The 14,871-nt window shown below is 46.8% G+C and overlaps 1 protein-coding gene and 1 pseudogene across 1 annotated transcript; both read left to right on the top strand.

Annotated features, from left to right (window-relative positions):
* The first annotated feature begins 5 nt into the window (after positions 1-5).
* Positions 6-2,599, top strand: LOC146612718 (E3 ubiquitin/ISG15 ligase TRIM25-like; annotated as a pseudogene).
* A 3,556-nt stretch (positions 2,600-6,155) lies between these two features.
* LOC146612717 (uncharacterized) lies at positions 6,156-14,367 on the top strand. The gene is made up of 2 exons (XM_085377521.1): positions 6,156-6,281; positions 12,972-14,367. Exon 2 carries the CDS (start codon positions 12,996-12,998, stop codon positions 14,088-14,090), a length of 1,095 nt encoding a protein of 364 aa, XP_085233647.1. The 5' UTR covers positions 6,156-6,281; positions 12,972-12,995; the 3' UTR covers positions 14,091-14,367.
* Positions 14,368-14,871: the final 504 nt, after the last annotated feature.

Raw genomic sequence — 14,871 nt, 5'->3', positions numbered from 1 at the left:
CTCTACAGTGATCAGATTTCTGTTCTTCTAACAGCAGCTCTGCACTGCACACGCACAAATGTGCAAATATGAGTAAAGCTCCAAGTTGTGATAGGCAGGTTGATCTCAGTGTGTTATAGGAGGCATGAGTGCTGAGTGTATTCACAAAGATGAGCACACTGCGGGCTCCTGAAGGGCCCGATCACCTGTGATGACCTCGGTCCTCTCCTGGTGATGCAGGTAGCTGCGCTCACTGGGTCTGGAAGAGGAGGGGGGTGGTCTTGTGATGCATGTTGGCATCATATTTGGACTGGAATGAAGTTAAACCTGATAGCTTCTTTCTGCTGCCTGCTCTTAAACACAGCAGCTGGTTTCTGTCCGCATATTTCCTGCTGCTGTCGTGTCTTGCAGACGTGCGACGGACTGGCGCAAGTTTGGGTTCGGATCAGAACTCGCCTTTAATCTGCTGAGAAGAAGAGAAACTCTTGGCTGTCTCTCAGAATTAAAATGCCTCAACTGGCCAGAGAAAAGTTGTGCTGCTCGATCTGTCTGGATCTGCTGAAGGATCCGGTGACTCTTCCCTGCGGGCACAGCTACTGCATGATCTGCATTAACAACCATTGGGATGGAGAGGATCAAAGGGGGGTTCACTCTTGTCCCCAGTGCAGGAAAACCTTCATACCGAGGCCAGTGCTGGGCAAAAACACCATGTTAGCAGAGTTGGTGGAGGAGCTGAAGAAAACTGAACTCCAAGCTGCTCCTCCTGTTCATCACAACTATGCTGGACCTGGAGATGTGCCCTGTGATTTCTGCACTGGGAGGAAGCAGAGAGCCACCAAGTCCTGTCTACAGTGTCTGGCCTCCTACTGCGACGATCATCTCCAGCCTCACTACGATTCTCAGGCCTTTCAGAGCCACAAACTGGTTGAAGCCTCAGCAAACCTCCAAGAAAAAATCTGCTCTCTCCACAACAAAGTGAAGGAAGTTTTCTGCCGCAGTGACAAGCAGTGTATCTGCTACCTCTGCTCTATCAGCGAACACAAAGGCCACGACGTCGTGTCACTGGCAGCAGAGCGGGCCGAGAGGCAGAATGAGCTCGATCCATGTCGGCAGAACCTCCAGCAGAGAATCCAAGACTTGGAGCAAGATCTGACAGTGCTTCAGAAGCAGGTGGGGGTCATCAACATTTCTGCCGATGAAGCAGCAAGGAATAGCCAGATGGTGTTCAGCCAGCTGGCCCAACTCATCGCGAGACGAAGCTCCGAAGTGCAGCAGCAGATCAGAATCCAGCAGGAAACAGAAACGCGTCGGGTCAAAGAGCTCGAGGAGAAGCTGCAGAACGAGATCGCCAAGTTAAAGAAGAAAGACTCGGAGCTGAAGCAGCTTTCATACACCGAGGACCACCACCGCTTTCTACTCACTTTCTACTCGCTGTCAGCACTCGGCAAATCTACACACACCGGCATCAACGTCCCTCCTCTGAGCTTTGAGGAGGTGACGGCGGCGGTATCGCAGCTCAAAGACAAACTCCAAGACCTTCTGAGTCAGGGCTGGACCCAAGGAGAGGTGCCGCTGAGACCAGCAGAGCTCGAGGGTTCAGGGAAGCAACCGCATATAGTCCCAGCACCAACATCCTTCATAACAAAAGAAGAAGTCGTCAAATCAGCAGCCTTCCAACAACCACGTGTGGTTCCACCAGCAGAGCCCAAGAGTTTCTTGAAACAACCCCGTTTTCCACCAGCACCACATCTAACAGCTTTTCTGGCAACAGCAGCACGCAAAAATTCATTGAAACATGTGGTGCCTCCAGCAGAGCCCACGGCTTTGGCCCCACTACACCCAGCTTTGGTGACGCCGCCGCTACCTTTTGCACCGCCGACAGAGCCCAAGACCAGAAACGAATTCTTACAGTATATGTGTCCAATCACGCTGGATCCAAATACAGTGAGCAAATGGCTGTCACTGTCTGAGGGGAACAGGAAGGTCACGTACATGAAGAAGGAGCAGTCGTACCCTGATCACCCAGAGAGGTTCGACAGCCTTCAGGTCAAGAAGCTCTGAGTGGACGGTGTTACTGGGAGGTGAAGTGGAGCAAGTTTGTTGCTATAGCGGTCGCCTACAAGAGCATCAGCAGAACAGGAAGTGAGAGTGGATTCGGATTCAACGACAAGTCGTGGGCGTTGTGGTGTCACAGTAACGAGTTCAGACATGACAGCACCACCATGTTCCTACAGGTTCCTCAGTCCAGCAAGATCGGGGTGTACGTGGATCAGAGCGCAGGTATCCTGTCCTTCCACAGCGTCTCCGGCTCCATGACTCTCCTTGCAAAGGTAGAGACCACCTTCACAGAGCCCCTCCACGTCGGACTCTGGGTTTGTTCGGGATCTGCCAAGTTGGTTCAGCTGCTGTAGGATTTCTTTCTGCTTGAACTTCATTTCTTCTGTCTCTGTCCGTCACTTCAGAAGTCAGCTAACATTCCAAAGAAGCCATTTTTCCAAGTTTCAAGCCACTCCGGGAACTGTTTCTGTACGTACTGTCAAGCCATTTAGAAATCGTTTGGACAAAGTAAATTAAAAGGAAAAAAGAGCTCTAATAATTCTGAAAACTAAGGATACTTTATCTTATGTGACACCTAATGGTTATCTATTGTTAATCGAGTAGAAATAGGGCTGATCAAAATGCTTTTGTTTTATTTTGATTTGTTAATTATTTTTCTTTCAGTGATTAAAACCAACTTCTTTTCTCCTTTTTCTAAACTGAGCACCTGATGATTTTGAACTTTTCTTGTCCATCTTGGTTTTAATTTTGAACACCCATCCCTCAACCCGAGGATCACCACAACATAACCTAACACACCTACACCTTAGTTCACAGATTCACTTTGTCTAAGGTGCTTTTCTGGGATTTCACACAACCCAGGATTCAGATCATGAATCCATAATGAGCTTGGATTTACATCATTATGAATGAAATACGCTCTATTTGGAAGCAGCAGGCCCCTCCCCTTTCGACGGGTTGTGTGGAGACTTTAAATCATCAAACTGTAAATTTTAAATTGTTATTGATCCTTTACCCCGACTCCTAAAGTGTATATTTATTTTCTTATATATATTGTTTGTTTACTTGCACTGCTGTAGCTGGAGCCTCGTCGTCTCGTCTCTATATGCTGGACTGTCTGTAGCGGAGATGACAATAAAGTTTACTTTGACTTCAGCAGCGCGCAGGCGCACCGAGGGCTCTCGCGCTCACTTTTCCCTATAGAAAAAACATCGGTGCAGATTATAAGTCTGTATCATGATGTCTGGTGTTTTCGTGTTTGTTGTTTTGTTTTATTTTGCGAGTTGGTTATTAGATGCTGCTCCAGCCAGAGACTCCCCCGCCGCCCCGCCCTCTCCTCCCTACGCAGCAGGCGTACCTCGCAAACGGGGGGGGGGGGGGGGGGGGGTGCGCCCTTACTCCCAGCAAATGGGCGATAGAAAACCGATCGGTGCCTGTGACATTCCCACTATGCGCTGGCTGATGTCGGGCAGCATGAGCATGGGCAGCATTTTTTTTGCCGACGCCCGTGATCCCGCCCCGGGCTGCCGCCCGTGTCGCCCGTATCAAGAACCGCTACTGGCTCCACAAATGTACTAGACCAGCATCCAGTCCGTGTTTATGACACAGCATTCCTGTCATGCTCCATCTGCCACTGTGCACTTTGATGTTTTATTGTTGTTACACATGAGCGTAAAATTCACAGTTTTACAAAAAAGCTGAAAAAAGTAAATCCGATTATTATTTGATTAAAGTGACACATTAAAGTTATTTACTTGCATTCCTGGAAAAAAGGTTTTAGCGGTTAAGTGATGTGACTGAGCTGCTGGCGCAACTATCGGTGTAAAAACATGAAGTCACGTGTTTCCTTGATTTAAGAGAATTACAACACGCTTTGACAGAATCTTACAGGATCCGAGTTTCTCCTTTTTATGGCAGGTAGTCTGATATTGTTTGAGCACCTCACTGGTTTATTAAAGCGTCTGTATCTTATTGTTTGGTGGCGCTACTTATTTCATGTTTGTGGAGATTTATGCTTGTGTTTTAGCGCCCTCTAGGGGACACTGGGCACACAAACCCTGGTAAAGCCTTCGGGTCACGTGTTGGTCTGTTTGTTACATTATTCCACTCGTGATACTTTTATACCTCCATGCTGAAGATGTTGGATCAGAGCAGCGTCTCCTTAAACTGCAGACAGACCACAAATCCTTTGTGGGCGTATATTCATATGATCGCGTGTTTCTGAGAATTCACAGCAGTGTTTGCAGTAATTATTGGTTACAAAGTACTTATGATCTATAGATGAGTTATATGAGTTTTATTTGCACACAGCTGAAGCAGACTTATATAAACAAGGTAACATTTATGCACAGGGAGGTCGTAGGTCAGCTGCAGGCCGAATGTTAACAGAAGCTGTGATTGTAGAGAGGCTAAGCAGACCACAGGACTACCACAACTCCATGACTGAGGACCTGCGTGCGCAGAGTTTTAAAGGCAGACAGCAGATCACGTGCCTTACATCGTTTACAGGAGGTGCAGTGTTATTTCACAGTGTGGTACAGAGTGGACTATGGACGCAGCAAGGAGCTGCCCGCTGATGTCACTACATCGCATGTGAGGCAGGAAGTGTGGTCCATCAGAGCTGAGAAGCCATTCTCCTCACTCACCGCCTCCACCACTAAGGATACTTTATCTTATGTGACACCTAATGGTTATCTATTGTTAATCGAGTAGAAATAGGGCTGATCAAAATGCTTTTGTTTTATTTTGATTTGTTAATTATTTTTCTTTCAGTGATTAAAACCAACTTCTTTTCTCCTTTTTCTAAACTGAGCACCTGATGATTTTGAACTTTTCTTGTCCATCTTGGTTTTAATTTTGAACACCCATCCCTCAACCCGAGGATCACCACAACATAACCTAACACACCTACACCTTAGTTCACAGATTCACTTTGTCTAAGGTGCTTTTCTGGGATTTCACACAACCCAGGATTCAGATCATGAATCCATAATGAGCTTGGATTTACATCATTATGAATGAAATACGCTCTATTTGGAAGCAGCAGGCCCCTCCCCTTTCGACGGGTTGTTGAAAGTACTAACCCTAACCCTAACCCTCCTCACTCACCGCCTCCACCACTGCATCAGCACAGGGCCTGCCCTCCTCACCGGTCTTCGGTCTGGTCCTGTCCCCAGACCCGAGCGCAGGAGATGGCCGATGCCCCCGCAGTCATAGAAGAGCCTCAGGAGTGCCCGAGTCAAAACACATAAAAACTCTTAGAATGTGTTGCATATGTGAAGATGCTGCTCTTCTCTGTGTCAGCCTGAGCTGCTGAACGACGGCCCCACAGCATCGCGCTCTGCCTCCTTCAGTAGAAGATATTGTGAGTGCACTGTGACGCTGTGCTGGGCCCATCTCTACACACGACTGTCAGCTTGTTGCCACGCTCTGTGCTGCTCTTTGTGCCCTGAGTGAAGCTAACTCAAACCTGTTTGTGTCTGTGTGGATTTATTTCACATTTCCATAACAGGACATACTTTAATCATCATCACATCTCATTATCTTTGGCACAAAGAGGTGTGCGTTTGCATTTTCAAATCTAGACGTTATGTTTTGAACTTTTTACAAATGATTTCCGCTAATGAAGACTGAGCACGCCACAAACACTTAATTCCTCATTTATTTTAGACCCACATCAAACAATAAAATAAAGCCGTGTGTTAGTATTCATTCACGTCAGACTCTTTGGTGTTGAGTATATGAATGATCAGTAGTAGAATGGATATGATTCATTATGGATAAAAACCTGAACGAGGCCTTTTCTTTCCATTTTCTCTCCTTTATTATTTGTAACACGCTGTTTATGTATTTATGGCTCAGTTTGGTACATTTAAATAGGTTTTAGGAAGAAAGAAGGACGTTTATTCCAAGCGGAACAAAGTATTTGAACATCCTCCTCCTGCCGGAACTTCAGAGCGGGACATCCGGTGGAAGTAAACAATGAAAAGGCGGCAGTATGGTTGTTCCAGCGTGAACTTTTGGAGGCTTTGTGTTGTTGTGTGAGCTGAGTGTGTGAGCTGCGGCAGCAACGATGCCTTCAGTTCAGTATCTGAGAGAGTTCATCAACGAGCGACTAACTGCTGCTGCTGAACAAATATTCTTGGAGTTTGAAAAAACGATCGTCCAGTACGAGGAAGAGATCGACCGTCAGCGCAGACTGCTGGATATCACCTGGAAACCCCAAATCAAGCTGCACAGGACAGGTGAGTGTCCCTCTGAGGGAGGATCCTGATCACAGCTCTGCGGGACGTTAAGTCTGCGCACAGACGCGCGCGCACCGAACAAAAGGTCTCGTGCGTCCTGCGCGGTCTGGGCTCTCTGGAAGGTCGCCAACAGCTCAGCCACGTGATCAAATATCAGCTGATCGATTTGCAGCGTACACACGTGGTAAACTGTCGCGATCAACTCCGGACGTGGCCCCTGACGTCGGTCTGTTTGATGAGCCCGTCTCCTTTCCCTGACCTGGAGCGCGAGCCGCGGGCGGCCAATGAGTGCACAGGACAAACTACGTCACCACCATGTTGTCTCTGTTTGTGAAAATAAACCCGGGCTTCATTAAAGCGTGGGCGAGGACACGCCCCGTGGGCTCTCAGGCAGCAGGGATTTAAAATAGCTCTCTACCGACTTACCTGAGCACACCTGCTCAGTCCGCCTCACACCACCTCCACCTGTTTTATAGGCGTGGGGTCAGCTCCAACCAGGCGCAGATGAGTGTCTGGATCCTTAACTGTGGGCCTGTCAGGCTGTCACATGCTGGGGAAAGAAAAACCCAGAGTTATGAACGCCGTGTAACCGTACAGCACCACCACGCCATGAGCTCGCTCTGACAGCAAACCGTGTTCACGTGCAGTCAGCTGTGCCTCGCACGCAGCTCTGGATAAATCCCTGCCTCCACCTGAGGCTCAGTCCTCAGGACCCCGCAGCAGATTATCAGCAGAGTTCTCCCTGATGGCACAAACGTCCTCCTCTCAGACAGAAACACGACCTGCGTGGGTGCTGCGTGATGTTCATCAGGTGTGCTGCTGTTGGAGCTGCGCGGCTGTCGGCTGATTGCTGCTTATTATTACACGTTGTTGCTATTGTCACCATACGTAACAGTTATTTAATCCTATTGTTTTTATCTGCTTTTTTAAGTGTTTATTGAAGTTATGCATGAAATGAAATGCACCTCGTTTAACGGCTTCCTTAGTTTTAAGACTCATAAGTACAGAGGAGCATGGTAGTCTAGGTGTGTGCACTCACTTCAGGTACTTTTCCTTCACACAGGTGTGAGGACAGAAAAAAACAACATGTGCAGATAAATGTAGTTTGTAACTACGTACATGCATGGTGACATTAGTACGTGTTACTATACAGAGTAAAAACATTTAAACATTTATTCCTTCAATGATGACAATCAGCAATATCCAGCGAAGCCATGTCTCATACTCTAAAGTCAAGTAATCTTTTCCATCTTATAAATCTGTAACGTTACATGAGTCCAGCTGGGTAATGTTGGTGGATCCTGTGTTGGCCATCTTTTGGTCAGCAACACACCAAGTATTTATCTACACCCTGTGTGTCTGAGGGCGTGTGTCCTCTAGGGCCGCCACAAACGGTTATTGTGATAGTCGACTAATCAGATGATCCAACGTACAGCTTACTGCACCAGCAGCATCTGCTCTTATATAACTATCATTAGCTTACAGCTTGAAGTGTTTAAGGTGCTAACTAACAATAAAGACAAGATGATAGTTTATTAAATTTTAATGACATTTGCAGATTGTTTCGGTGAAGTTTAATAAACTCCTTGCTATCTAAAATATAACAGGACACTGGAGTAAATTCTGGAGCATCTCACACTTCTGATAATCAGCTGTCTGCTTGACGTTTATTCAGCTGTGTAAAAACTATAACTTTAATCTCAGACAAACCGATTTACTCAGGAACAAATAAAACACTGAAAAAGCCAAACAATAACATTTTTAATTTATCTAAGTGACTCATATATCATGTTTAACCTGAGTAGCGAAAGACGGCGGTGGGTTTGAAAACGATTTGCCGGGAGTCCGGTGTTCTCACGGCGCTAGTGAGCCTAGCCCCCGGCTAGCTATCGAGCTAGTGGGTAACAGACGTCTCCGAAAACGTCGGAGCGCTTTTGAAAATATGTGGTGTCCTGATAAACTGAGCAGATATTTGAGGTTTACACAGCTACATTCTCGCCTGAAAATATGTTAAACGTTTATTTTGTGACCCAGAAAGAATAATAAGAGTAATATTAAAACTAACTAGCTGCCGCCATTGTTGGAAACTGAGCTGGGCCGCGCTATGAATTCTGGGACACAGCTTCTTCTTCGGGGTTTAACGGCAGCTGGCATCCTTGTACATGCAGTGCTGCCATCTTCTGTTTCAGTCCGTTATTACACTCTTAAATCCTGCTACTTATTCCTGCGTCTTTCAAGATCTTATAAAGCTTCAAACGACGCGTCGACTATTAAATAAGTCGTCGACGATTTTGATCGTAATCGTGACTAGTCGATTAATCGTGTCAGCCCTAGTGTCCTACAAACATGGATTTGAAATCAAAGAGTAAATATGTGCTACAGATGTTTTGTATCACTTCCTGAACGTCTCTGCAGTAGTTATTAATATGCTTACAGTCCCAACACGCATGGTAGTGGTGTGCTGCCTCGGCCACAGTTGTTGTTGAGTGATTGTTGAAATCATGAAGACTTTTGTATATTTGTGAGATCACAGCTTTCTTAGTTTCTGACCTTTCAGCATTTAGGAAGAGTTGGATGAACGGCCTCGCTGGTTTTTGGCCTTTAATGTTTCGAGTATAAAGTTTCTTAGCTGGAGATGTCTGTAGTGGTCTCGATTTTCTAAATGAAATGTTTGCTTTAAAGTTTGGAAACTTCGTCTTCCCTCACAACGCCACATATGGAATCCTTTTTCTATCCAGTTTTTAAACCTAGCATCTATCTGATTTGGTGTAGATTCTGAATCATATGCACACATTTCGATATTTTGTATCCTTCTCCAGCTTATTTTCTTTTATCACCATTTTACCCTGTAGAGTTGTCTGCCAGCACTGCCTGTACATGCGTATTGGTTATTGTTGTTCCATGTGATGGATCCCACCAGTGCATCATTGCTCAAGTACAATATTTTTTTGAACGCGGTGGGCCCAGCCACTGTTCTCTTTTAATGTTTTGTCATATAAATCTAGAGATCGTTTTATCCTGTTCAGTAAAATCTTTGTGATTAATCCTGAGTGGGAGGCACTGAAACATACAGAAATCTTTTGATGGTTTCTATTGTGGAGCTTATGCTCGGAGGTGTGATCCTGTCTCTTTAATATAAATGGTTGTAATTTTGTTTCCATTTCAGTGGGTCTGCTTGTTTGGGTTTTTCACATGGGCTGTAATTATAGGACCTCAGTTTACATCCTGTCATTGGACCAATGTTTTTGAGGCAGTTCTTTACCTCAGGCAGGGACTCCTCGGGTGTTTTGAAGTATAAATGTACATCATTGACATTTATTGCAACACCTGTGATTTTTTTCTGTTGCAGCAAAGAGGAGACGAGGCACAGCCTTCTGCAGTACTCTGTATCAGCACTGCCAACTAACAGAGCCAAAAGCCTCTTCAAGGATCACAGCCCGCTCTGTGTGCCGTTGTCTTGTATCATCCTGGGTTTATGTTGAAAGCCAGCTTGATCTCCTTTTTGTATATTGATGTTTCTGTGCCAATAATTTATGTCTTTGTCTACAAAGTAGCATCTTCTGTTCAGTCTCCCGAGTGTATGTGAAGTTCTTTTGATTTCTTGTTTCAGTGTATTCAGATTCTGGTTCAGTGCACGGCTGTTTTCCAGCTCTTTTTGGGAATCGTGACGTTTTTCCTGCTGAACTTTCTTTTTCCTTGAGGCTGCTGCAGTCATTTTATCTGTGAGGACACCTCTCCATTATCATTTTCTTTCATGTACTTTTGAATTTCATTCTTTCCTAAGATTAGCATCGTTAAGTAGGCTGGGCCTAAGTCTCCATGTTGTTTCTCTTTAGTCGACTACAATATTTATCAGGGCGCATTCGCTCAGGTCTACTGTTCCCACGTCCGACTCGATAGCTCTTGATCTGTCCCTGCGTTGGTCTATTCTGATATATGATGAGTGTGGAATAGGGAGCACCAATCAAACCCATGTCCTCCATCAGCTCTTTCACTTTTGTACCGGTTGTTTTGTTGGAGCTGTTTGTTTGGGGTTTAAGTGTATGTTCAGATCACCTCCACGCACCTTTAGACTGGCTAATCACCAACTTCTGCTTGTAAAAAGAGAAAGTACTGCAGGGTGGGATGTACACACCTTTTGCCTGTAACTGCCTTTTACTATTATTTTGGTTCTTATGAGGAGATTTCCTTCAGCAGACCTGGAGCTTGTCTCTGCTGCTGCCCTGGGGTGTGTTCTCTCCCGGGATGCTCCATGCTTGCTGGATCAGCTGCTCCACAGGATCCACTGGGGGGTCTTTGACCGGGGATCCTCGGTCCTTCAGGGTCTTTTGTAGCCTCATCAGCTGAGTGGTAGATTGAAGCTGATTTTCTTCAGCTTCACTTCGTTGTATTCTTTGTTTATTCAGCACCGCTGTCAGATAATCATGATAGAAATAAATCCTCCAATTTGTTGCCTTCATGTCTTTCTTAATCCGTGACTGAGAACCTTCACAGACGTGCTTTAAGCAGAATTTTGTTTCGTAGTGTGAAATGTGATCACCATCGATCTGAGTCTTTCAGTGGAGGCAGGCTTGGAGGTGAGCGCTCTGTGTGCAGCTCAGTGTCGGGTGGACTGTCCAGGTTTTCTCTGAGTTTCTCCACAAAACCTCCCCTCTTCATTTTCTGTGACATTATACATCCTAATATTGTCTCTCCTGGCTCCTCCTGGCCCATAAGTTCTCCATCGTGTCGGGCTGGAGCTTTGAGCACATGTTTCATCACCTGCTCCAGTATTTGAGCTCTGCTTTCGCCTGCTTCAGTCCGGTTTTCCACCTCCCGATTCTCCTCTTGGTCTAAGACATCTAAGGTAAAATTACCTTTTATATCTTCGAGCTGTGTGTTTTGCTCTCCTTTTGAAATTCTTGAATTTCTTGTAAGATAATCTCCGTATTTGCCCGGCAGGTTGGAGGGATGTCTGCCTCATGTTGTCTTCAGCATTGCCAGCACATAGCAGGCCCACCAGTCCTCATCCACTTACTGCGTCACGTTCTTCTTTCTTTTCCTCTCGTTTCCATTTTTCCTGCTTTCAGCGTTTTTAACATCAAACAGGTTTTAAATCTCAGTTTGCAGGACATGTTTCTGTTTTTGATCGGAGGAGGTGTGTCTATGCGGCCGTCATGAGAGAGGGCGGAACAGGAAACCCCCATTGTTTGTTTTCATTCCTCCTACATGTCATGCAGCCGTCTGCCACCAGGTGGAGCATGACTCCAGAAACCCTGTCAGAGTCAGAGAGACTTTATTAAGTCGTCATAGCAACAAATATATAACCAACAACAAGCGCTCGTATAAAACGAGCGTAGAAGCAGAGATATTGATAGATAACTATGAGGTGTGACTAATCCCGTTCCACATGTGTGGATCTGACACCAGTGGATGAATGACAGCAGCAGAAGGAACGAGCTCCTGTTCCCTCACACAGCCAGGCTGAAGGAACCTGTTGCTGAAACTGGGAGTCACTGATCACCTCCTCCAGGCTGGGAGCTTCAGAGCTGCACACACTGAAGGATCTGAGCCGGCTCAGACTCTTTCTGTAGGCGGCGTCCGGCCGGCAGACCTCTCCAGCTTCTCATCCAGCTCGACTCCCAGATACTGACAGGATGTGACATCAGTGCCACCAAAGCAGACAGGCGAGGGTCGGGATCTGTTGTTGTTTCTGTTAAAGGCAAAACAATTAGATTAGGGACACAAGTGGAGGTCATCATTCATGGCGTGCGGCACAATACGCCACGCTGTGTGATCGTCGTCTCTGTTTCGGATGTTACATGTTTTGTAGGAACATGCTTTCCTGTCTCGTGTATATACGGCCGCTTTATTGTCCACGTGGTTCTTTAGTGTTCAAAGGTGCCGCACGGTCAAGCTCATAAATGAGTGATGTCATTAAAGCTTTCAAACGCCTCTGATTAGACGGTTTTTGGCGTTTTCTATGAAACGCAAAAGCAGCACATGTTCCAGACATTTCCACGTCTCGCACGATTTGTTGTCTTTTAAAGTGTTTGTCCTTGTTCCTGATGTGCAGCTTCCAAACACAAAGCGTCCGGCTCGAGACGCATCTTTCACAAACGGGGCCGATATATCTCCAGATGTTCTGGGAGTGCGTTCCTCCGTGCTGTTGGACAACCACACAGCATGTCCGGGCGTTCCCTTTGCAGTGACAGGAGGACACAGCAGCTTTTAAACCAGTACTGTGCTTGTGCTGCGGGTCAGGTCCTCCTCTGTGTCACTGGGATTGTCTCGTCCTCAGAATTGATGATGCTATTGCTGGACTGGGTGGGGGTGTGGATGTGGGTGTAAAGGGTGGAGCCAGCGTTTAGGCTCGGGTGATGTGGGGCCCCGCTCGTCTACCCTGGGAGCAATCACACAGAAGTGAGGCAGTGAGGGGTTGTCAGCTGGTCACCGGTCTGTGACCAGGACATGAGCTGAAGTCCACAAAGAGCAGCGTAGCGTAGATCACCTGACTGAGGATGAGGGAATCCCAGAAATGTATAAAAGACGACGTGTTGAATTAAAAACCAATCTGTTTTATCCCGTGGCAATGAAACTGAAATAAAGATGCTTCGTTTTCAGACAACAACTATACGTGTGTGTGAGGACACTGTTGTGTCATTTGTAGTTTGAACTAATGTTTTCGTGGTTTGTCTCTCTGTCTGTGAGGAGGAGCAGCTGTGTGACCTGAAGATGAACTCCAGTGAGGACCAGGAGGAGCCGACGCCTCTACACATTAAAGAGGAACAGGAGGAAGTGCGCACCAGCCAGGAGGATGAGCAGCTCGTCCTGAAGGATGAGACCGACGCCTTCTTGGTGACTGCTTTTGATGACAGTGACCACAGTGAACCAGAGGCTAACGGTCACCAGCTTCACTCTGACGGCGCTCCCGGCAGCTGTCCGGTGTCAGAGAGTCAGCGCGACGCCGACTCGAGTAAAAAGCCTTTTAAATGTAATGTTTGTGGAAAAGCCTTTAAGAAAAACTCTTACGTAAAGGAACACCAGAAAATCCACTCAGGCGAGAAGCCGTATACTTGCCAAACATGTGAGAAGAGTTTCACTCGGAGGGCTCACCTGTTGGGTCACATGAGAACCCACACGGGCGAGAAGCCGTACTCCTGTGAAACGTGCGGGAAAGGTTTTACTCAGAGCAGTCACCTGCTGAGCCACATGCGGCTTCACACAGGTGAGAAGCCATACGCTTGTGAAATATGCGGGAAAGGTTTTATTCAGAGGGGTCACCTATTGGTCCATGTGAGAACGCACACCGATGAGAAGCCGCACACCTGCGAAGAATGTGGGAAGAGTTTCCGATTCAGCGGCACTTTGTCGGTGCACATGAGAACGCACACGGGCGAGAAGCCGTATTCCTGCAAAGCCTGCGGGAAAAGTTTCCGCCAGAAAAAGATTCTGTCCGTGCACATGCGCACTCACACGGGCGAGAAGCCGTATTCCTGCACAACGTGCGGTAAAGGTTTCGCTCAAAAAAGCGATCTGACGATCCACGAGCGAACGCACACGGGCGAGAAGCCGTATCCCTGCAAAGCCTGTGGGAAGAGCTTCCGCCAAAAAAACATCTTGTCCGTGCACATGAGAACGCACACGGGCGAGAAGCCGTACTCATGCAAGAGCTGCGGGAAAAGTTTCCGTCAGAAAAGCATCCTGTCCGTGCACATGAAGACGCACGCCGGCGAGGAGCTGTATCCCTGCGACGCGTGCAGCGCCACTTTTCCGTCTAGTCGCAGCTTGTTGGAGCACCTGGACACTCACACAGGTGAGGAGTCGTAGCCTGGAAAGCTGCAGGTCGGAGCGGGGCGTTGGCGTCTGCCTCCCGCCTCGACTTTTGGCTCCGACGGCAAAGGAGCTCGTCAGCTCGTGTCGTTCACGCAGCCGTTTTCCTTTGCTTCGTCCATCCAACCCTAACCGTACCGACGCGCTCTGTTCCTGTCATGTTCTCCTCCACGGTTCCTGACCTGGATTCTGTCGTGGCTGCAATCCTCCCAGTTTCATTTTACCCTTCGTGTGTCATACTTACGGTAACTTTGTATCATTTCAGACTGTAGAGGTGACACTAACAAAGTGTAGGTTGTTGTTAAAGTAACCTGTATAAATAAAGTTTCTTCTAAATTGTGATCGTGTTTTTCTTTTGCCCTGTTTATGAAATAAGAGAAAGTTTCAGTCACAGCGGTCTCACCCTCACCTCGCACTCTGAGAGAAGCTGCCCTCCCCCTGAACGATTATGACCTATGAGCTGTTCCACACGTCACAGCCACAAATTTAAATGTGCTGGGGGTTTTATGTGACGGGTAAACAGAATAGAGCATAACTGAAAATGATTGAGCAAGTTCACATGTTAGAATGACCCCGTCAGAGTTCAGACATACATGGATGCTCTCCATCCACTGACTGAACTCTGCCCCCTCGAGTCAATAAAACATTGACTGACCTGCTGCGGCGAGCAGCTGGAAGCTCGTCATTGTTTGATCCACAACAACAAAATGACTCGACTCAGTTTATTTATGGTTGTTTTTGTGCACTAAAGCTCTAATCCACGTCACCAGCGTTAACC

Source organism: Diplotaxodon limnothrissa, linkage group LG18 (assembly GCF_057381915.1).
Source record: "Diplotaxodon limnothrissa isolate DT_005_m linkage group LG18, D_limnothrissa_male_GT1.1, whole genome shotgun sequence".
NCBI lineage: Eukaryota > Metazoa > Chordata > Actinopteri > Cichliformes > Cichlidae > Diplotaxodon > Diplotaxodon limnothrissa.
This window is presented reverse-complemented; position numbering and strand designations above follow the sequence as displayed.